This window comes from Platichthys flesus, chromosome 6, assembly GCF_949316205.1.
Source record: "Platichthys flesus chromosome 6, fPlaFle2.1, whole genome shotgun sequence".
Taxonomy (NCBI): domain Eukaryota; kingdom Metazoa; phylum Chordata; class Actinopteri; order Pleuronectiformes; family Pleuronectidae; genus Platichthys; species Platichthys flesus.
Window position 1 is genome coordinate 7,222,450 of NC_084950.1, and position 22,500 is coordinate 7,244,949.

Consider the following 22,500-nt stretch of genomic DNA (forward strand, 5'->3'; position numbering starts at 1 on the left):
GAGGTTAAAGTCTCATGTTGAAATGATGTTTAGATGTTTATGACTTCATGCAGATAAGATAAAATCCCCTCTGCCTGCACACTATCAGCCTCATCTCCATTCACTCTTGAGCCAGACTGCACCCGACAAACAATAGTAGTAGATATAGTTGACTAAATGAATATAAACTGTGTACAGCAACAAAAGCATTAATGTGCAGAGCAGGCCTTGGGGGAAATAATGGAAAAAACGGACAAACACGCTGCAACATTCCCAGAGAGGATTACATAACATTTCCTGGGGAATGGTTAGTCATAGTGACCAGTTCAAATCCTCTCTATCTCCATTAGCCATCATCAGCAGGCCTCTGTTAACAGCCATTATGAAACTGTCCGTCACAAAGCCGTGGCAGCTTCGGTGTCCTGTGCTCTATTTAAAGGTCGAGGAATCAGCCGCTGAACACAGCACATCTTCAGCAAAGCAACACGAGTATTCAGAGGTGTTAATTCTGCGTGATCAGTACGAACACGAGGAAGCACAACCTGTTACCATATATGGATTCGGGCTGATTGTTTTAAGACATGATCGACAAATTGTGTACTCATCCTTTAAGATCTATATCTGTGATGCAGAGACAAAGACTGTATATAAAGAAGGATGACTGCGCCCCCAAAATGAAACATTGGGGGCCCTATCGCCCCCTGGTGGCTGGCTGCAATACAGGTCATAAACCCTGCCTCCTCCATATTAGTGGATGGGACATAAGCCCAACTAAAAAGTCAAAACAAGTGTTTCTAAAAGTTGGTTTATCTCATTTTAAGTTGTTCTTATCACACGGATGTAAGCGGTGATATGGACACATTTAAAGCTTTAACATGGACTCATATAGTGTTTTAAACAAATAAACAAATAAATAATAAACCTGAAGGTATCAGGGGAAAGAGGAATCAAACCCGGGAGATAAAGGAAAGGAGACAAATCTTGATAATGGTGCCTCAGTTTAGAAATATCTGTACATATTTATTATTATTATAAGACATCCTACCATGATTCCCTGTTTTCACAGCCATCCATCCACATTGCTGCTTCCTGAACAGCGCTCTGTGACAAAACTGATAATTTTGTTTCTATATATACACTTTACATGACTAGCCGTTGTCATGCACCCTCCCATATTGTAGTGTTTTTCCTGATTCAGCCATTCAACGACACTGAAATGTCCTTTGATATGTTTTGTGGACTCGATCATTAGTCCTTCTTGACTTAATGTTGTTGTTTGACGTAACTCAAACATGTTTGTCAACAGACTCTACTGTGTCCTTGACCTTATACCCTTATTTGGATTTGCATACCACAAACATGGGTCTTTTTATATCACTTTTATTTGAATATGTTTGCCTGGGGGGGAAAACATGTGACGACCATTTTGCCATTGAAACAACTAGTGGAGTTCTCGTTCTAATCCTGCCTGTTTGGAATGGGCAGTTTGTTTGTCCTGTGGTAATGCGGACAGACAGACAGATAGAAATACAGATGGACAGAAGGACAAACAGACACACACACACACACAAACGGTTGGACAGACATACAATGAGACAGACACATTTCTGGAATAGAGATCAACTTATAAATTGAAAAAGTGATTATGAATCACTGAATGATGACAATACTCATCAGCCAAACTCAGCCACTGAACTTCACGTAAGTTTCCTAAAAAACATGACAACTTATTAACTGCTCGTCTTTGCGGGGAGTTGCTACACAGACAGATGAATTCCTTCACCCTGATTGGCCAAGTTATGTCAGGAATGTGGGATGACTCCTTTCTCTTTTTTAATTTCTGCTTGACCGGACAGCCCTCTCCTCCTCCTCATAGTCCCCCCCCCCCCCCCCCCGATCGGACTGGGACCCTCGGGCTGAGGCTGGGACTCCTCGGGTGGTGATAACTGGGACAGAGCTGCTGGGCTGAGGAGGAGGAGTGGCACACTTCACCAAAACTTCCCCGAACTCGCCGCCACCGCTCCTCCCCGTTACCCGCGCGTAAAACTCATCGTTCTCAACTTTCTCCCCCCACTGAGTTCTCGCGAAGTAGCGGCAGTTTACCACAGAAGTGAGACTTTTCGCATTTCGTTTGAAGCAGGAACTAAGTTTGGACAATGATAGGACTCAGCGGATAGAACACAAAGCGCTTCCAGTCGTGTCCCTGACCGCGCGTCATGATGCAGCCACTGCGGCGCTCCGGCGTCTCTCTGTGGACTCTGCTGCTCCTCTGCGCGCTCCCCGAGGTGAGAACAACCTCCATTCACAGGCACTGGGATCAGACTTTAAACCAGGTGTTGCTGAGGCGTCATTCAGGGCGAACAGGCCGCTTTGCTTGGATGGTAATGGTCCGTGTGGGACTGCACCTGTTGCGCAGGTTGCTGCTGCTGAAGCCTGCAAAGTGAACAACCTCTGTGAAGTCTGGGAGATAGAGTTGGCCTTTGCTTATTATATAAATTAATAAAATTCAATGTATATCAGCAACAACTTGAAACAACTATTTCCTTTTTCTTTACAATCGTGTCCAATTTAGAGGAAGATGTTTTAATTAAAGTGTACTTACTGTTGCACATTTTCCCACATAAAGAAAATAGTCAGTGGAGATTCCTAACATTTCAAATTGGTTTATTGGTTATTTATTATATCTGGATTGTACGGGTCAGTGTCAAGTGTGTGAGGCGAGTGTGCTGCTCATCCATCAGAGCAACAGGTAACATACAGTCACAGAAACTCTGAGCCACCTGTCCTTGTCCCACTGGTCTTTCTCGTCTGTCTTGAGAGAGAGGGATAGATAGATAGATAGATAGATAGATAGATTGATAGAGAGAGAGAGAGAGAGAGAGAGAGAGAGAGAGAGAGTGGCTGAGGGAGGTTGAGAATGGCATGTGAGGATGTGTGTGGCCAACACAAAGGGGTCAGGAATGGAATGAGGTGCAGCCCAGTGTCCCTGTCCGTCCTGCAGCCACAAGGGACGACCTCAAACACAGGGACTTGGTTGTACCTTTGAGGGTTTAGTTTGTCATGTGCAGGTTCTTTGGTCCAGATAGATTGACTGGTGGAACAGAAATTCAGGACACAACCCTCACCATTCAACCGATACAAATTCAATGGGCCTCTTGCTCTCTAGATTTTGTACCTTGAAGTCTGTAAATGTGGACGTCTTGGTGAATATTAGTAGTATTTATTAAATAAAATGGGGACACATTCATTCTACATTAGGGAACATGTTTGAATATCTTTCTTAATGATTCATGTACAGGCTGCTCACTTCCAACCTGGTACCCACAACCTTTCAGATATCGGATTATAATCCACTTTAAACGCCATTAAGTAATTATAACTCAAATAAAATCATCTGCATCGCTAATACTCCACATCCTATCAGCTATTAAGTACATTTTGTAGATGGGAGCGGATTTGAATTAACTTTATTTCACAAAAAATTGGTACAGATGATCAAAAGCACGTTCTATTCAGATGATCCTATGTTGGTTTGTCCTGTCGAAATGAGACAGTAAATGCTGATAACTGTGACGCCCTTTTTTATCAAGTAGGGAAGTTCATGCTTGACCTTGCAGAGTAGGTTATACAGTGGAGTGCTCCGTGAAGTGAGCTGAGAGTCGGCATTTAACTGATCAGCATGTGCAAATGTGAGTCGGCCAACATCCCCCTGGTTTCAATACTGTGGAGAACGGCTCGTACACGGACTGACGAGAACTCACATCACAAACTGTCTATTATTGAATGATTGAAAATTGTATTGAACACATTTTTAAGGCAAAAATGAAAGATCTCATGTTGTTTTCATGAATTTGAGATAATTGGATTTAGACTTTTGATTAGAAGAGAAGACAGACGAGACAGTCGGATACTGATCTCAGGACTTTCTTGTTCCAAACCTGCTGCCCAATCAAGAGTCTTGTGATGGAGTGAGAGATAAGACATCTGATCGATGACACATGTTTTAGGGAACTTTTTTGAATGAACTGGCAGAAAACAAGTGCATGTATTCACACCTTTGAAACTGTTTATTTTCACACATCCGTAAGCTGGAACAGGGCGACAGAAAACACCCTGAATAAGAGGAACGAAACATAGTTGTGATTTTTCTTTATTTCTTCTTTCTCTCTTCGTCTCCCCCTTGTTTTCTTTTCCTCTCCTTTCGAGCAGCGTCATTGAAGTTGTTTGAGGCCACATCAGATACTACTAGTTTTCATCTGAAACTGAAATGATCTCTGTCCATACTAACAAACCTGAAAACATATTTCACGTGACCACGCACATACACTGGACATGATTTCAGGTGTGCCAGTATGGACAGAGTTTATTTAAGTTTCAGATGAAAAAGAGATTGTCTCACGCATGTTTTTCACTGGTGCCTAAGCTACCGCCGGTTGTTTTCTTCTGGAAAGGGGCAGATAGGAGCCTGAGGAATCAGTGAAGGCCCAAAAAAGACCCTATCAGAAAGCAGTCGTGCCCAAGTCATCGTTTCCATCCATCCCTGTCTCTGTTAGTCCAGACTGAAACACTAACCCTTAACTAAAGCCGAAGCACCTTCCACCTTAAACTCTGGAGAAGTGTGGACGCCATGTGTATCCGGAGGAGGGTTGTTGTGTTTTGAAAATGAAATGTAGTAGTACGGATGTAGCGTTACTCTTTGAACCATTTCTCTTTCTCATCACTCTCCCTTTTCCTCGCAGCTGTCATTTTGACACGCGTCACTGAGTCTGGGCGTCTTTCGCACATTAACATGAAGCTGATGAGGCTCAGGCGTCACACCTTTATTCTCCTGTGTACTGAAGGAAACAAGTCAGAGAGATGCATATTAAAAATGTGTCAATAAATGACAGAAATTTAGGATCTTTCTTTTCCTTCAGGACCAGTACTTAGATCAGGGTCGTCATATGGATTTGAGTCTTCAGGGTACATCAGATGTAAATTCTTTACTTCCAACGTTGAGATTTTCAAAGAAGAAACACGGTTCGACTAGAATCACAAAGGAAGTTAAAGTAGAAAAATGGGAAATACTTTACTTCCCTGAAATGAACCTTTATCACATTTTGAAGAGTACTATTTCTCATGTTTTCCTTTAATTAGACACCAGGGTCAGGGTGTTAACTGCTGGTCTGTAGTGCTTATATCTAGTAAAGGCGCTCTGTTTATTCTATTCAAATTTCAGTTCCTCTTAAAAAGGGCTGTGGCTGATCAGGCCGACTGCACAATGGAGAACAGTGAGAAACAGAACAACTTACATAACCACACTGATTGTTTCCACATGATCAGGATCGATGCACCTCTGATCAGGTTGCAATCGAATGGATCTGTGAGTGAATAACGTGATGTCATCAAACCCCATAAACCACCAAGATCTCTATAAAGGTCTCGGACAAAACATTTTAATCACCAGTAAGTTAAGTTATAAAGTACTTTTGATGTGGTCTGCAGCACATCAGAGAACCACAGTTATTAATTAGATTGAATGGATTTCCTGGTTAAGTGAAATTGTGTGGAACCAGTTTGATTACATAGAAATTATCGTTCCATATATCATCGACTACCTGTGGGGACCATTAAAGTCTGATATGAAAGTTTTTTTTGTCTTAATAAATATATAACACAAATTAAACATAGCTGTCTTAACTATAGATCCATTCAGTGGTTCTAATTGGATTAATAGTTGTTTTCGTGTGTATTTTGTTACAAAATGTTGCAAATAACTTGGGATTGCAATGAGTTGCAAGTTCAGAAGGAGTGCATGCAAAGTTACGGCAGCTCAGTCCTTTATTAATGAACAAGGAAAAGTACAACACTTTGCATGTGTTTATCATTCTATGCCGTCTTTCTGTCTCTCCATTCATCCGTACATTTCTCTTTCTGTCTGTGCGAAATGAGAGGGTGGTGAAGTGGCTATCAGTGGGAAACATCTCGGGAACAAGGAAATGTGACGTTTTAAAATAAATGTCCCGTCTGTGGCTGCGGAACAGTAACTTCTCGACTAGCTGCTGTTTAAAATGTGGATGACGTGCGATACTCGTCAGAGCACAAGTTCCTCTCTCAAAAATGTATTTGTCTCACACTGTATTCACATTTGAAAGCGTAAGACTCCTTGTTTTGCATCCAATTATTGGGGCAAAAGCCGAAAATCAAGTCCTCCTTTGTGGAAGACTGCACCTTCTACCCACTAGCAATCCCCCACCCCCCCATTATTCAACCATATCAAGACAGTTCACTTTCAAATTAACATCCCCAAACACGCTGCCCTCAGCCAGGGCTGCAGCTGGAAGTTCAGCGTGTACAAGCTGAATCACAAAGAGTCACAGTTCCCCAGTCCATGTAAATGAGACACAGGCTCCTCTCTCAGCCTCAAAGGCCTTATTGTCAGCAGACAGCTATCGTTTTATCAGTGGCCTCTGAGCAAATCATGGCCAGGCAAGGCTTTAGAGGGGATGAGAGGTCTTGATTTTTCTCTTACTTGTCTCTCTATCGCTCGCTCTTACAGCCTTTCCTAATGGAGTGCTGGAATTCGTCTTTTAAATGGCCCATCGGTACAAAATGACCATAATGTACAGACGGGGTGGTTTCACTGGGTTGTTGTTGGTCAGTGAGCTGCTGACAGCCAGGTGCTGAGGTATTTGGTTTGAAAAAAACTCACCGGCCCATATGTACTACTGTTTTTAGCCACTCGTGCGATGAGGCGTATCTGAAAATTCCTCAGATCCGGCCCTGTCATCTTTTATTTAATGTCATTTGGAGACAGCATTAACACAATTGTGATCATGGAGTGTAGATGCAGTATCAAGGTCACATTGATACATGCACTTGACCAATCACGAGTCAATGTCAGCTGTCAATCATGACTAAAACGAAATTCATCTGCAATCTAAATACTTAGGCATGCAAACAGAGGGATGAGAACTAGATGTAATGATGAAAACCTTTGAGAAAAAAGTACTTAAATGGTACTTTGACTTCTTCGTTTGACTCATGTCCAATCTACTAACATGGATGTGAGGTGCATGACCTATACTGCAGTGAACCTCCAGATAATGTAACTTCCCTTTTTAGAGCAGTCAAGTCTAGGGACACAACACGTAATGCTGGTCCAGGCTTAAATAATAATTCAATGTGATATTGAGACCTAACGTCTTTAATACATAATTACTTATAAATAGGTTTCATGTTTGCTGTTATTGATAGTGGCTAATAAAGTGAATGATTTCATGTTTCCTTTAGGACAAAATCTATGCCGTCAACACATCCGTTTTTTATATTTACATTGTAAATATGAGAGAGGCAAAGATTATGAACCGCTGCAGGCGAGGACACACAAATATAACCTTACAAATAAAAGGTAAGGATTGTTAAAAGGCCTAAAATATATTTACTGTCGGAGTTCGCAGACGAGCACACATCACAGCCCACGCTCCACTTCGACACACACATCAAGAGGAAGCTCTAATGGCAAGTGTGATGCGTATCAGCAGCAGTGGATACTGCGTCACTCATTTCCATAGCCTCAGATGTGGCCCACGATAGCAGCAGCAGGACTGTGGTGTGGGAGGCTAGTACCTGGAGACAATCCGCTGAAGCCGTCATCCGCAGCTTTTGGAGCCAGTGGATATTTTTAGATGTGGCTTTTGGCATTGTTTTATGATTCATGTTCCATATAGCATTCAACAGAAGGACTCTCGTGGAGAGATGTGCCATTTGTATTCCCACATGCTATGGCCTTCAAAAGCTGTATAGCTTCTATATGGAATGCAAATATAAATTGCAATATAAACACAATAAATAACACTAATATATAGTGTATTTATTGACTTGAAATCAGGTACTGCAGAGTAAATCTATAGTTATATATTGAGTAGTAATCACTTAATAGATTTATATAAAAACTGTGTATGTTCATTAGGGTTTTTTTATTTAATAGAGCAAGAAATTAATAATGTCACAATAAAAATCTGGTCAAAGAGAAGTATTTTATTTAAGTACTTTAGTATCATTTTCTCAAGTAATTTGATCAGACAATGCAGCCTCTCTTAAAGGGATAGTTCTCCGGAAAATAAATGAATCACTCATGATCTATTCACCACTATGCGGATGGAGGTGGGGGGTGAACTGTTTGAGTCCACAAAACAAAAAAAGAAATGTGAGCGTTCCTTGGCAGAATCCCTCCGTCACATATCATAAGATACAGTTAGAAACAAACTTCAATACATCACCAGTTGTAGTTTAGTTTAGTGAAGTTCACATCACATATGCACAGGTCCAAATATCAACAAGAAAAGATAGAGGAACAAAAGAACCTGGTGGCCTTAGGTAGAGTAACGTCCATAGACGAAGGCAGAGGAGAGGACTGCTTTGTGTGTTTAATGGCTATTAGCTGCTAGCTGCTAGCTGCTGAGCTAGTGCTACCTCACTGGTTTAGAAGTCAAGCACGATCATGGATTTCTGTCCATGTAGCTGTTGCGTGTGGATTGACAAGGACCTTCATTCACACTGGTGGTAAATGTGGTCACGATGCCTCCCCCGACATCCGTCCCTGACCAGCTCCAGGGGGGGGGCTCGGCCGGTTACATCACAATCCAAAGTACAGGTGTAAATACATAATCTACACCTGTAGGTTTATGTGGTCAAATGGCTTCCTATAACAATCTGATCCCCTGAAGGTCTAGGGTTCAAATGGGGAACAAGTGAACCTGAGCCTGGCCCTGTCGTGTGGCTCTCGTCTTCCTGAGTGAAGTGCAACAAATTAACCGCAGCGAGTGAACTTAAAAGTCCTTTATGTTTTTCTGACATGTTATCAGGGGTCTGTGGGTGGGCTCAGCAAGAGCCAGGAAGTTATGTTAGAGCAGAAACAATGAGCAGGTCGCCCATGAGAAACCCCTGAGGTAATGACCTTTAAATAAAGAGCAAGCTGTTGATTTATCAGGGGCTTCGAGGAAACAGTGAGAGTTGCAACCCTGACAAATCTCATCACACAGAACATCCATGTTAGTAATGTTCTTATGTGAAAGAGAAATTAAATATGATTGATCACACACGATTGTCACACACACACACACCGCACACACTCTAGTGGGTATAGGTATTATTGGGCAATTAAATAGGCTAATAGGAAAAATAAATAAAGTTTTTTGTTTTTATTAAGAAGTGTTTTCTCAGCCACCGTGCGGTAACAAAATGGACTACAAACCTGTAACCACCAGCGATAAGATGATAAGATTATTAAAATCTTATTAAAATGAACATACCCAATTATCACTGTCACTAATATCAATGTCATATTCTAGCTCACTGATATGTGTAGGCAACGGGTGTCACAAACAAATGTTTTTACGCCGTTAGGACCAGGAGATGTTAACACACAAAATGATAACAAGTAGGAAAAAGTAAATACATGAAGAATATAGAGAAGAGTCATCAGTACTGAAAAACTTGATGACTGGAATAAAGCTGCAAAAAAAGAAGTGCACGAAAAATCAATAAATGAAAGGTGACAACTGCCAACAGTATGCATTCTCAAATTCTTCCACACACACACACACACACACACACACACACACACACACACACACACTGGTTTGAGTCAGATAACTCAGTTTTTGCAGACTTTACAGCTGCAGAGGAATCCACTTTCTCCACTCAGCAAAGTCAACGCGGTCACCAGCACAAGCCCCTCAACCCTTGTGCGACTTTGCGTAATTCAAGGAGCAGAAATGCTTTATTGTGCAACTTTCTTCCTCCTGTTTTGGTTCCAAGTTTATCAGATTTTCAGACGCTGGGAGGTTAAGTAGTCTGATCCGTGGGCGAGCGTTTTTTTTTTTTATTGTCTTTGGGTTTGAGTGTTATTATTGAGGAAGGAACTGGGTGCGTTATCAGGTGATGAGGGAATGAGGTGGAATCATTGAGTGGCAGGCGGCCGGACTTTAGAGTTGATGTAATGTTTATGTAGCGGTCAGAACACCCATTTCCTCCTCTGCCTGCAGACAGGCTCAGTCGAGGGGCACAGATACAGTACACAGGGCATGAAGGTCAATCGGCTGAATCACATCTTCTAGTTTATTAAAAAAAATTAACTTGTGCTGCTCCTCCTGAAAGACTAATGGCTTTTTTCTGCTGAAAACAGCAACAATTTGTTTAATCTTTTTCTTTCAGTGGCTTATTATAATAATATATAATGTCCCTGCTGAGATATATCAAGCCCAAACCCAAAAGCAGATCTAAGACAAGGGATCCACAGCGAGAGTAGAGCCAGTGGTGCAGCCGGCGGAGCAGTGCGGCTGGAGAGAGTTCGGATATCGGCTCAGAACGAGGCGATGAGACTGGAAAACAGCCGGGATTGACAAACCTGTGGCTCTGTGGCTCAGGGGTAAGAGTGGTCGTCCTTTCACCAGAATGTCGGCAGCTCGATCCCTGTCTTCCCTAGTCAGCATGCCGAAGTGTCCTTGGACAGACAGCCACCAGGGGGCGATCAGGAAACTTTGGCAAGACACATGTCGTCAATCTTTATGTGTGAAGTTAACAGTTTGGCAAATAATCATATGGAGCTGGGGTCAATATAGTGCAGCAGGAGGGAACTGCATTACCAGGTCCCGACAAACAAATCACGTCATTTACACAAACACAACATATATGCATCCAAATCGAGGTAAAAAAGAAAATGAATAGGTAGCGCAATAAGCTAGAGTAGGAATTTAGGGATGAAAAGCAGGGAGGGAGGACGTTAACATGGATGGAGCTGAAAAAAATACTGCCTTTTATTTGTATTTCTGGAGCAGTATTTCCCAGATGGGACTTTGGGACTTGGGTTGCTGCTGCTCTCTGAGGCCGTGCCAAAGCATAATGGCTTGAGATGTTGTTTTGTTTATTTAGTCAAGACGAAATAAGTGATTCTTAGGACGAGGGCCAACGGAAATAAAACATTTGGGAGTCATGGCTCAGAGAAGTCGTATCCCCAGAGGTCAGTTCAACATTTTTGTCAATTTGTATGAAAACATGAGGTTTGTCATAGTCAAGAGGCGGCTTTCACATACTGGTATTTGACCTTTAGCATATTTTTTTCTTTGAGCTGGGAAATATTGATTGATTATGAATCTATCCGGACACAGGCAGTTTAGTTTTCTGAAAGATTCTAAATTAAGAACATCTTTTTTTGTGGTTCAAAGGTCATTGTTGTGCTTTGTAACACCAGTTGAGAAACAGTCTCACCACAGGGTCCATTTAGTGTCCGACATGAACTTCATCAGCATCATGCATCTTTTCAGATTTCTAATTTTCTTTCCTTGCAAATTAAGGACTTATTCTCGTCTTTGTTGCCACCTAGGTTCAAAGGTGAAGTTGTCTGTGGTTGTGTAGTTACAAAAGAAAAACTTCTCTGATTTTTTAACTAAATCCAATTAAACTCACCCACTGAATCACCATTCAGGACACCCTCATGTGAACCATTCACTTTAATAGTGAAAAATAGTAAATGTTTAGAATACTACAAAAACCTATAAAAAAGTGTCCTTTTAACATTGCACATTTACAAAGCATTGACTTTAAACCCCTTTAAACTAACTTAATAATTACTTTCAACAAGTGACAAAAGTTACAGATATATTATTATTTTCTGGAACTAATTCTTAATAAAGCTTTTGATTCTTATCGATTTGTTGTACTAGGATTTTGACTAGTACTCATCTATTAAAGTGACCAGACCCTGATAGCGTAGATCATTACCACTGCTCTGTTATCGCCTAAAAACATTTACTATTTGGGGAAAAGTGTCTGAATAAATTACAGATATAGTGAGAAAGTCTCAAGCAGCAATTCACACTGGCTCTGTTAGGGTGTTAGTGTGAATCAAGCTTTGCCAACGTGTTGCACAACCGGCAGAAGACTAGTCATCCAGATATACACTTCCTCATACGAGCTCTTCCTCCTGTTAAGGTCAGACATCCACCTCCAGTGACAATTCATAAGAGATAATCTACAAGCCTTTAAGAAATTTAAAAGATACATATATTCAATTGTTTTTCCCGATATGACTCTTACAAATGCTTCTTAAAGGACCTAGTTTTCCCCTTTCTTCCTGAGTGTTAAAGTTTTTTTGTGTAAGTATCACTGACGGACAACATTACTCCTCCTCAAAAGTGAAGCCAAAGCGTCTTGATCAACCCCTGGTGGCTGTCCACATTATTGGTCACAAACCCTACCTCCTCCATGTTAAGGGATGGAGCATGGACTAATAAATGAAAACTGACATCTAATACTCAAAGAAGCTTTCAGTCATTTTAGTTATTGTTCTAATCACACTCATGTTATTTAGCTTGTTTTTTTTCTGGTTTCTTTGGTTTTAATTCGATACTTGATAATATAAAACCACAGTGAAAGCTGAGATGGACTCAAAATATACGGGACAGCATTTAACCAATCACATCAGAGTGGGCTGCTGCAATGGACAGTCTGAGGAAAGTGACCTGTTTTCTGAAAATTAGAGCACGTAAACCTTTTCAAGTTATAACACAAAGTAAAATTATGAACCAGAAAATGAGCAGAAATGTCCCATTTAACACACAGTATATACTGCACCGACATTCATACACTTTGTAAACATTGTCCAAAGAAGACTGTTTGGCACCCCTTGTGCCTCAGAAAGAAGAAAGGACCCTCAGAGGATTTGGAGGAAGGGCAGGGTCCCTGCTCTGAATAGAAAAGATAAAATTATCTTTTCTATATCTTTTCTAAAGATAAAATTATCTTTTCTATTCTCCAGGGATAAGTGGGTGTGTGGGGCAGCGTAAAATACAGAATGGACGAACCCTGGTCTCACGATTTTTGAGTTGTGAGGTCTGTGTCTTTTCTGCTCTATTTCATATCAAATTACAAAGTAAAACAATATTACAATTGACACAAATATGTACAGTTTTGCAAAAGCAGGTTGGACAATCCCTGACATTTTAAGAATTAGAGCAGAATATCTATTGCACAATAATCAATGACTGTGAAGTCTGGTTTTTTCTTTGTTGTTAGTTAATGGCTGACCGTGTGTGAGATCTTTGTGTGAGAGGGAGAATTTTGCAGGTTTAAGCAATGATGTCATGTATTTAATGTTTAGCTTGTGTGGTTAACAGAGTGAAAGCCGACATGTCAACCAGGGGCTCTGGGCTGTTTAAGTTTGGGCTAATAAGTAATGGGGAGCTGTGTGTTTAGTCTTGAAACCAGAACACCAGTAAACCTCAGGAGTACGTCGATTTAGTTTGAGTCAAATGGACGCGAGGTTGTGTGTTAGGTGCATGCGTGTCTGATATTGTGTTTTTGCTTTGATCAGGATTTTTTGAGAAGTGAGTTATTCAGGATACAGTTATATTCCCAACATCCCAGTTTAGGTCACACAATGATTACCCACAGGAGGGAATTACCAGTTTCTACTTCCTACTCTGTAACTGTCACACAAACATGACTTTTTCTTCAGGTGAATTAGGATTTTTATTGAGCTTTTATATTTGTATTTGCACAATTGACAAAAATTTGTTTTAATGAAAGAGCAAAAAACTTTCTCAGAAAAGTGTTCCTCTCTGAAGTTGTTGGTTTAGAAACTAGGTGTTTTTTTCTATTAGAAGTGTTTAACAGACTTCAACCGTCGGTAAAGATGCTTCAAATTCAACAATGGACCAATAAAAAAGGTTTGGATATCACTGCCTAAAAGAACTGAAACATACACTAAACTATTCAGTACATCGGTGTTAAAGTAAATGTATTGAAGGATTTTACACTCAGTTTACAATAGGTTAGTTTTGTTAATATTCAAACAGTGACAGAATAAATGACTTCTGACTAAAGCCTTTTGCAAATCTAGCTTAATGATCCTGCATTATCACAAACGATCTGAATACATTGACGTGCAGTGATAGTGAACCTCCATCAGATACTTTAGTGCGCTTCACAACTCACTGCTGACCTCTGCTGGTGCAAAAATTATATATTTTTCTTTTCTCTGTTTTCATCTCCTCAGAACTCGAGTACAGAATGTGTTGGTGAGTATGGACTTACTGTGTCCTTAACGTTCTCACATGATTCCTAATTTAATTTAATATAAACATTTTATTAGCCAAAACACACTGTTGTGATAGAACTATGGCATGCAGTAGTCTGGTAATATACAGATGTACAGTGGATATAAAGATGTACCACTTTTGACATCGTTGTGACTCAATAAGCAGTTTCTTATAAAAAATAAAGTTGCTTTTTAATTGTCACATTTGTCTGTTAACATATTTATTCGGAATAGTAACACAAGTAACATAATAAATCGGTTTTCTTGCCATACATTTATATTTTCTTTACATCTATTTGTGCTCATGTTTGTTCTTTTATTTTGTTGTTCTTCTTGTTCTGTGTCTTAGTGTGTCACAATAATGGAACAGGAACATTTACAATATCAACAACAACAGTCAGCCTTGTATCGAGACCAAACTGTACTTTATCCACTGTGGATAAAATCCATGGAAATGGTTCACTGACTGGTCTGACTTCTGGAGTTGTCTATCAGATCTTCATCGAATGTTTCAACTGCTGTAAAGAGATCACAACAAGTAAGTCTGTTAACTTGGTTGAATCTGAATTTTTACTTTTATTCTGAACATGAACGGAACGTCTACAGTTTTGCTAGAGTTCCAGCATGTCTGACAGTTGTTTTTATGACTGTGGATAAGAGTGCTTGGTATTTATACACCGCAGATACAGTATCTAACACAAAGTCACATTTTGTTATATTGATGACGACTTACAATAGTCTGAATCCTGAATTCTTCCCCCCAACACTGCTCATTCACTAACAGAGCCTGAAGTTATCAGAAACCTCACAGTCATGAACGTCACCACATCCACTGTGTCTCTGAACTGGATTGAACCAGTGGGAAACAGCTCCCTCTACAGAGTACACTGGACAGATGGACGTTTAAATGGGACTTTAAATGTGAATGAAACATATGTTCACATTACTAACCTGACTGCTGGAGTCCAGAATGAAATAAGTGTCACTGCAGTGGCAGATGACGGCCTCACTGGTGGACAGAGCTTCACTGTTGTCCGATACACAAGTAAGTAGCGTTTATGAGCCATTAGCTGAGGACAAGTGGGGAGAAGACTGTGTAGTGCTCACAAGCAGGATTAAAGTAAAATAAAATTAAAATTCACTCATTATCCTCTAACCACTATGCAGTTGGAGCGGTGGGTGAAGAGTGTGAGTCCACAAAACATGTTTGAGGTTTCAGCGTAAACAGCTTTGCAGCCAAATCAAAAACAATTGAATTAAATGGTGACCACTTCTTCAAATCGAGAAAAACAAGAAAATCCACATGTTTCTCCATACTGCTCCTTTGGTGTCATCCAAGTGTTCTTATGCCCCGACATCCAAATTTGACCAAAACGGCGTCGATTAAACACAATTCGTATCAGAAAAACCATCCGATATTCTTCAATGCAACCGTGTTCACGTTCACACACACAAATTGAACAAACACATAAACACAAGGGCACGCCCAATGGCTTGCAAGGGGTGCGTGTTAGCATCGCTACATCAGCTAGCTTCGCTACATCCGCTAGCATTGCAACATCGGCTAGCATCACCAATTCCGCTAGAGGACTTTTAGACTTAACCACGCGTAAATGACATTGTTTAAAGTCGGGGCTGTCAGACACTTGGGGTGTTAGGATTATTACCTCGTCTTGAATGTCTCACCTCTCACAAATGCTGATCAGTATGGAGGCATGTTATGTTTTTTTTTTTTTTTTATTACGTCTGTAGAAGTGGTCACCAGCTACTTTAATTAATTTGGTTTAGGCTGCTACGCTGTTTACCTCTGAGATTCCAAAACTGGTTTGTGGACTCAAACACTCACCCTGCCCTCCATCTGCATAGTGGTGAGTAGATAAATAATTACATTTAGTTTTTCTGTGAACTCTGCATTTCAATACAGGCTGATATGTTTACTTGGTTGAATATGAATTTGTAATTTTATTCTGCACTTGAACGGAACATCTACAGCAATTACTTTAGTAGGTATAACACCTACAGCTTTGCTAGAGATCCAGCATGTCTGACGGTTGTTTTTATGGCTGTGGAGAAGAGTGCTTGATATTTATACACCTCAGATACAGTATCTAACACAAAGACTCATTGTGTTATACTGATGACGACTAACGATAGTCTGAATCCTGAATTCTTCCCCCTAACACTGCTTATTCACTAACAGAGCCTGAAGTTATCAGAAACCTCACAGTCATGAACGTCACCACGTCCACTGTGTCTCTGACCTGGACTCAACCAGTGGGAAACAGCTCCCTCTACAGAGTACACTGGACAGATGGACGTTTAAATGGGACTTTAAATGTGAATGAAACATATGTTCACATTACTAACCTGACTGCTGGAGTCAAGAATGAAATAAGTGTCACTGCAGTGGCAGATGACGGCCTCACTGGTGGACAGAGCTTCACTGTTGTCCGATACACAAGTAAGTAGCGTTTATGAGCCATTGGCTGAGGACAAATGGGGAGAAGACTTTGTAGTGATCACAAGCAGGATGAAGGGATAGTTCACCCAAAAATGAAAATTCACTCGTTATCCAATCCCCACTCTGCAGACGGAGGGCTGGTTGAAGTATTTGAGTGCATAAAACTTTTGGGAGTTTCAGGGGTAGACAGTTTTGCAGACAAATCAAATACAATTGAAGTAAATGGTGACCACTTCTTCAAATGGAAAAAACTGAAACAGCATAACACATCTCTATACTGCTCCTGTGGTGGCATCCAAGTGTCCTTAAGCCCCGACATTTAACTTTGACTGAATCAGCATCATTTACACCCTATCTTTTTCCTCAAAGTCCTCTGTTTTCCTCTACTTTAGCCGTGGTCACATTCGCACACACACCCTGGAAACACACATGCCCAAGGGCAAGCAAGGGGCTGACGTTAGCATTGCTACATCAGCTAGCATCACCACGTCCGCTAGCATTACAACTCCTGCTAGCGGACGTTTAGTCTTAAAACACGTTGTAAATGACACTGTTTCAAGTCGGGGCTTACCAACACTTGGGATGTTAGGATAATTAATACACGTCCTGGAACTCTCACCTCTCACAAATCTTGATTAGTATGGAGGCATGTTATGTTTTTTTCTGTTGTTTTATTACGTCTGAAGATGTGGTCACCATCTACTTCAATTTATTCAGCTTTTGCTGAAACGCTGTTTACCTATGAGACTCCAAAACTGGTTTGTGGACTCAAACTCTTCACCCTGCCCTCCATCTGCATAGTGGTCAGTGGATAATGAGTGAGATTTTGTTTTTCTGTGAACTTTGCCTTTAAATTCAGAGGCTGATATGTTCACTTGGTTGAATCCTAATTTGTCTTTTAGTCTGCACTTGAACGGAACATCTACAGCAATGACTTTAGAAAGCATAACACCTACAGCTTTGCTAGAGATCCAGCATGTCTGACGGTTGTGTTTATGGCTGTGGATAAGAGTGCTTGTTATTTATACACCTCAGATACAGTATCTAACACAAAGTCACATTGTGTTATACTGATGACGACTAACGATAGTCTGAATCCTGAATTCTTCCCCCTAACACTGCTCATTCACTAACAGAGCCTGAAGTTATCAGAAACCTCACAGTCATGAACGTCACCACGTCCACTGTGTCTCTGACCTGGACTCAACCAGTGGGAAACAGCTCCCTCTACAGAGTACACTGGACAGATGGACGTTTAAATGGGACTTTAAATGTGAATGAAACATATGTTCACATTACTAACCTGACTGCTGGAGTCAAGAATGAAATAAGTGTCACTGCAGTGGCAGATGACGGCCTCACTGGTGGACAGAGCTTCACTGTTGTCCGATACACAAGTAAGTAGCGTTTATGAGCCATTAGCTGAGGACAAGTGGTGGAGAAGACTTTGCATTGATTACAAGCAGGATTAAAGGCATAGTTCACACAAAAATCTAAATTCACTCATAATCTACTCACCCTTAAGCGGAAGGGGGGGGGGGGGGGGGGTGAAGAGTATGCGTCCACAAAACACTATTAGAGTTTTTGGGGTCATTTACACCCAATTTATACCCTAAAATTCCTCTGATATCCTCCACTGCTGGCGTTTTCACGTTTCCATTTACACACTGAAACACCCACATACAATTGCACGCCCAATGGCAAGCAAGGGGTGCGCATTAGCATCGCTAAATCCGCTAATATTGCTACATCCGCTAGCGTCACCATTTCTGCTGGCGGACTTTGTAAATGTGTAAATGACATTGTTTTGAGTCGGGTTTACTGACAATTGGGATGTAGACATTTTTCCACGTCCTGGATATTTCACCTCTCACAAATGCCGGGGGTCAGCATTTCCAACAAAAAAATCACCGGGAAAGCAGTTAAAGTTGTTCAAGTTGATTGCAACATGTGTCTTGTTTGCACTGTTGCTATCATTGCATTTTGCGCATGTTCAGTGTGTACGATTTAGCTGAAAGGGATCTTTTGGCTGAAATTGAATACAACATAATCCTAGTTATGTTTTCACTAGTGTGCGATCATCTTAACTGAAGACGATCACAGGTTCTCTTCAACTTCGACTTCACCTCTAGATGTGGTTGATTTCTACACACTAAACCTTTACTAGATTTTCAAAGCAGATGCAGGATAAAATCTCCACTTCATTCACCCATTCTACACATTTTCCCCTCACAGAGCCTGGAGTAGTGTGGCCCCTCAATGTGACTGGCATCACAACATCCTCCATGCATGTGATGTGGAGTGAACCAATGGGAGAACACTCCTTCTATAGAGTCAATTGGACTGGCGGGACCAGGAGAGTCCCTGTGACTGACACAAAAATAAATGTCACTGGTCTGACTGCTGGGGTGCACTACAGTTTTACTGTCGTAGCAGTGGCTAAAGATAACTCAACCGAAAGTGACACAGCAGAGATCTCTCATTACACAAGTAAGTTAATGAACATGTTTTTTCCAAATTATGTTTTATGTTGATGGTTTTTGTGTTTTGATCAATTTTACATTGTTTCCTCCCTCTCCTCTACTCGCCTCTCCTCCATTAGAGCCAGGTATAATCGGGCTGCATAATGTGTCCTCAAACACCTCCTCCATCTCTCTAAGGTGGCCCGCGCCTCCTGGTCAGGTGTTCATGTACAGGTTGGAGTGGCACGATGGTGGGGGGCTTACGTTGACCACGGTCCCAAACACCTTTGCTATGTTGTCAGAGCTGACCTCTGGTACTAACCACAACATCACAATCTTCGCTGTAGCTGGAGACAATAAGACACAAGGAGACCCTTACACTTTCACTTCATTCACAAGTAAGCTCCACTACCTGTTGTCTACATCTGCCGATTAAACATACACAGTTGCGGTTTCCTGATTCATTTTGAGAAAACCCATGTTTATAGCAGATAAAGTTATTCCAGCAAACAAAAAGTTAATCATTGTCAACATCTACAACTAAAAAGATTCTGAATCTATCAGCAGTACATGTAAATATAGTTTATAACGCACCAAAATGTAAGAATCAAGACATTTTTGAGAGGTTATGAATGTACAGTATTTATATTTGTGTGGTATTTTAATGTTAGTTTATGTGTCTTTATTTTCCATTAATTATCCGTGTATAGAGACCATTCTCCAGTTATTGTTGCCCTGTTTAATACTAATTCATATCAATAAACCCCTAAATATCCTTACAATATATATAAACCTTTTGTTAATTGTTTATATACGCATCTGACCATTACTACTGTCAAACATTAGTAACCATATTATCTGCCCTACCTGAGGATAGTGAAGTACAATAAAAAAATCCTCAGGTCCCTCGAAACAGGGCGCCACAAAAGGACAAACTTCTCTTTCTCTTGATGTGATTTACTTGATTTTGTACTGTAATAGTATTTTTCATAATGTATTACTTTGTCTGCTTAGCACAGACAAAAACTGCATATCATATAACATATACATGATGCATCATTAAAAATGTGATGGACATCTCTTACTCTCACTTTCACTAACATTTCCATCATCTTCTCCACGATATCATTCTAGAGCCCAATCCTGTGCTGAACGTTACAGCCAGCCCACGATCCACCACCTCAGTCACAGTGACATGGTCGTCCCCAGTTGAAGCCAAGCCATATTACAAATATGTGATTAAAACCTACACCACCACAGGGGAGCTTGTTAACACAACAGTTAACAGCAACAGCGCTGATATACCTGACCTGGAGCCAGGAAATAAATACAATATCAGTGTCAGAGCAATAGTGGAGTCAGGAAGTGAATCTACGGAGGAGCATACAATGAGTTTCACAAGTAAGAGCTACCATTTTTACACGCAGAAAACTCAATGGTTTCTCTGCAACAATTTAGTCAAACTCAAAATTGTGAGACACTGTTTTCTACTGTGGCATTTCTTTTATTACATACACCTTTGCTGTATTTGCCGCAGTGCCCAAAGCAGTGACTAACCTCACGGTGAGCGATGTGAACACAACCGCGATCCGACTTACGTGGCTCAGACAAAGTGATTATAAGCCTACCTACTCCTACCTGGTCATGGCGCTCCAGAATGCCACAGAGGTTCAGGAGAATCGAACAGGGTCGGAGTCTTACACCTTCTCCGATCTGAGGCCTGGAAATCTGTACACCTTTTATGTGTTTACATATGTGGAAGAAGTGAAGTCTTCAGGGGAAAACACATCAAATTATACAAGTATGTCTTCAAAGTTTCTGATATGTGTCAATATACATATTTGAATGCATTTGATCTTCCATAGTGTTCGTGGACCCATATGAAAAAAACATTAAAATCCAAAGGCAGCCGATGGATTTGAATCTCCAAAAACACAGGATCCTACAATTTTCTACAAAGATGGATGATGCCTTTCTATTTCCAACTGCTATACAAATATTAAGCCTAAAAATCCCTGATTCAGGGGCTGACACCTTGTTCATGTTATGAAGTACAAAGTCACATATTGAGCACAAAACGAATATTGACAACACATTGACACCCCTGTTCTTATTTGTTTTCCCCTTATGTGTGGAAGGTGTCATTCCGACAATTTCACATGAAAACAGACTTATTTTGCATATCGTCAGTGTCTCATCTGTTTTATTTTCTCAGGACCGGACTCTGTGACCAGGCTGAGACAGTCAGGAATCACCACAAACGCAGTGACCTTGGTGTGGGAGCAGCCGAACAGCAAAACTGGCCAATCATTTGTGGTTCTTGTGACCCAAAACTACTCCTCTTTTCCTGAAGCTCAAGTTTTCCACACCACATTCACAAGCATCGGACTTTCATCAGGGAGCAACACCAGCTTCACTGTCACGACTCAGACAACTGATGGCACTCCAGCAGCTCCTGTGACAGTTTACTACTTCACACGTGTGTACTGTGTATTAGTACTCTCTCACAATGACTGTCTATGACTGAAAATGTACATAAATCTGCCTAAGAAAGGAAAATAAGAAAATTTCAATAACTTATTTTAACTTATTTAGTTTAACATTATTCCTTTAGCTTCTTATCTCTTTAACGGGCACAAAAATGAGCACAGCTAATTTGAGAGTATTAAAGGTGATATAAGTAACTGTTTTCAAATGCTCTCTTTCTATTTTTCTGTTTTTAGGGCCTTACAGCATTACTGGGTTGAAGGTTGAAACCTTAAACACGACCACTGGACGTCTGGTTTGGAGTGAACCTCCGGAGTACAATAGTGAATATAAGTATCGTGTTCAGACGACAGGCTGCAGCTCCCAAAACCAAACCGTTCAAGTAAACGCTGCAAATATCTCAGCGCTCACCCCTGGGACAAACTGCACCTTCTGTGTTTTCGTCATTGCAGTGGATGGCACTGAAGGAGAGGAAAACTGCACCTCACAGTACACTGGTAAGAATCCCACCTGTAACTTCTCGTTCTTTATTTCACATTGTCAAAGTGTTTGGTTATCTTTAATCTCTCCTTCTCTATATATGAACAGAACCTGAGACAGTACAAGTCAGTCTCTCCAGTCGAGGCTCCAGTAGTTCAGTCCTGGTGTCGTGGACCAAACCTCCTGGGAAGGTGGAATATTTTAAGGTTTATCTAAACAGCACGTCTTCAGAATTCAAAGAAGAAGTGCTGAACTCTACCAGCAACTCCTTTCGGTTTGAGGGCCTGTCTGCAGGGACACTTTACAGTGCCAGAGTCTTCACATATAGTGGACCCTTCAATGCATCATCTGAATACATCCGTAATGCAACTGGTGAGTATGATATATATTTAAGATTTGACCATGCAAAGCGTTTTATTGTACAGGTTTGCCCTGTCCCATTCACACTTTAGTATTAGGAATGGGGAACACTGGGTTCGAACCTCGGTCCCACTGTTTAGTGGACAAGCCCCTATCTCCTGAGCCATAGCTTTCTCATTTACTTCACAGTA

At 40.8% G+C, this 22,500-nt stretch overlaps 1 protein-coding gene across 3 annotated transcripts in view; it reads left to right on the plus strand.

Annotated features, from left to right (window-relative positions):
• Positions 1-2,013: 2,013 nt before the first annotated feature.
• ptprja (protein tyrosine phosphatase receptor type Ja) overlaps positions 2,014-22,500 on the plus strand; it is a 34,176-nt gene continuing 13,689 nt past the window's right edge. For all 3 annotated transcript variants that reach the window (XM_062389336.1, XM_062389337.1, XM_062389338.1), the window contains exons 1-13: positions 2,014-2,264; positions 14,018-14,039; positions 14,409-14,597; positions 14,844-15,104; positions 16,260-16,520; positions 17,657-17,917; positions 18,756-19,010; positions 19,123-19,380; positions 20,117-20,383; positions 20,520-20,783; positions 21,198-21,461; positions 21,706-21,966; positions 22,058-22,321. In XM_062389336.1, coding sequence (XP_062245320.1) covers positions 2,196-2,264; positions 14,018-14,039; positions 14,409-14,597; positions 14,844-15,104; positions 16,260-16,520; positions 17,657-17,917; positions 18,756-19,010; positions 19,123-19,380; positions 20,117-20,383; positions 20,520-20,783; positions 21,198-21,461; positions 21,706-21,966; positions 22,058-22,321 — 2,896 coding nt within the window. In that variant the 5' untranslated portion in view covers positions 2,014-2,195. The remainder of the gene's footprint in view (positions 2,265-14,017; positions 14,040-14,408; positions 14,598-14,843; positions 15,105-16,259; positions 16,521-17,656; positions 17,918-18,755; positions 19,011-19,122; positions 19,381-20,116; positions 20,384-20,519; positions 20,784-21,197; positions 21,462-21,705; positions 21,967-22,057; positions 22,322-22,500) is intronic.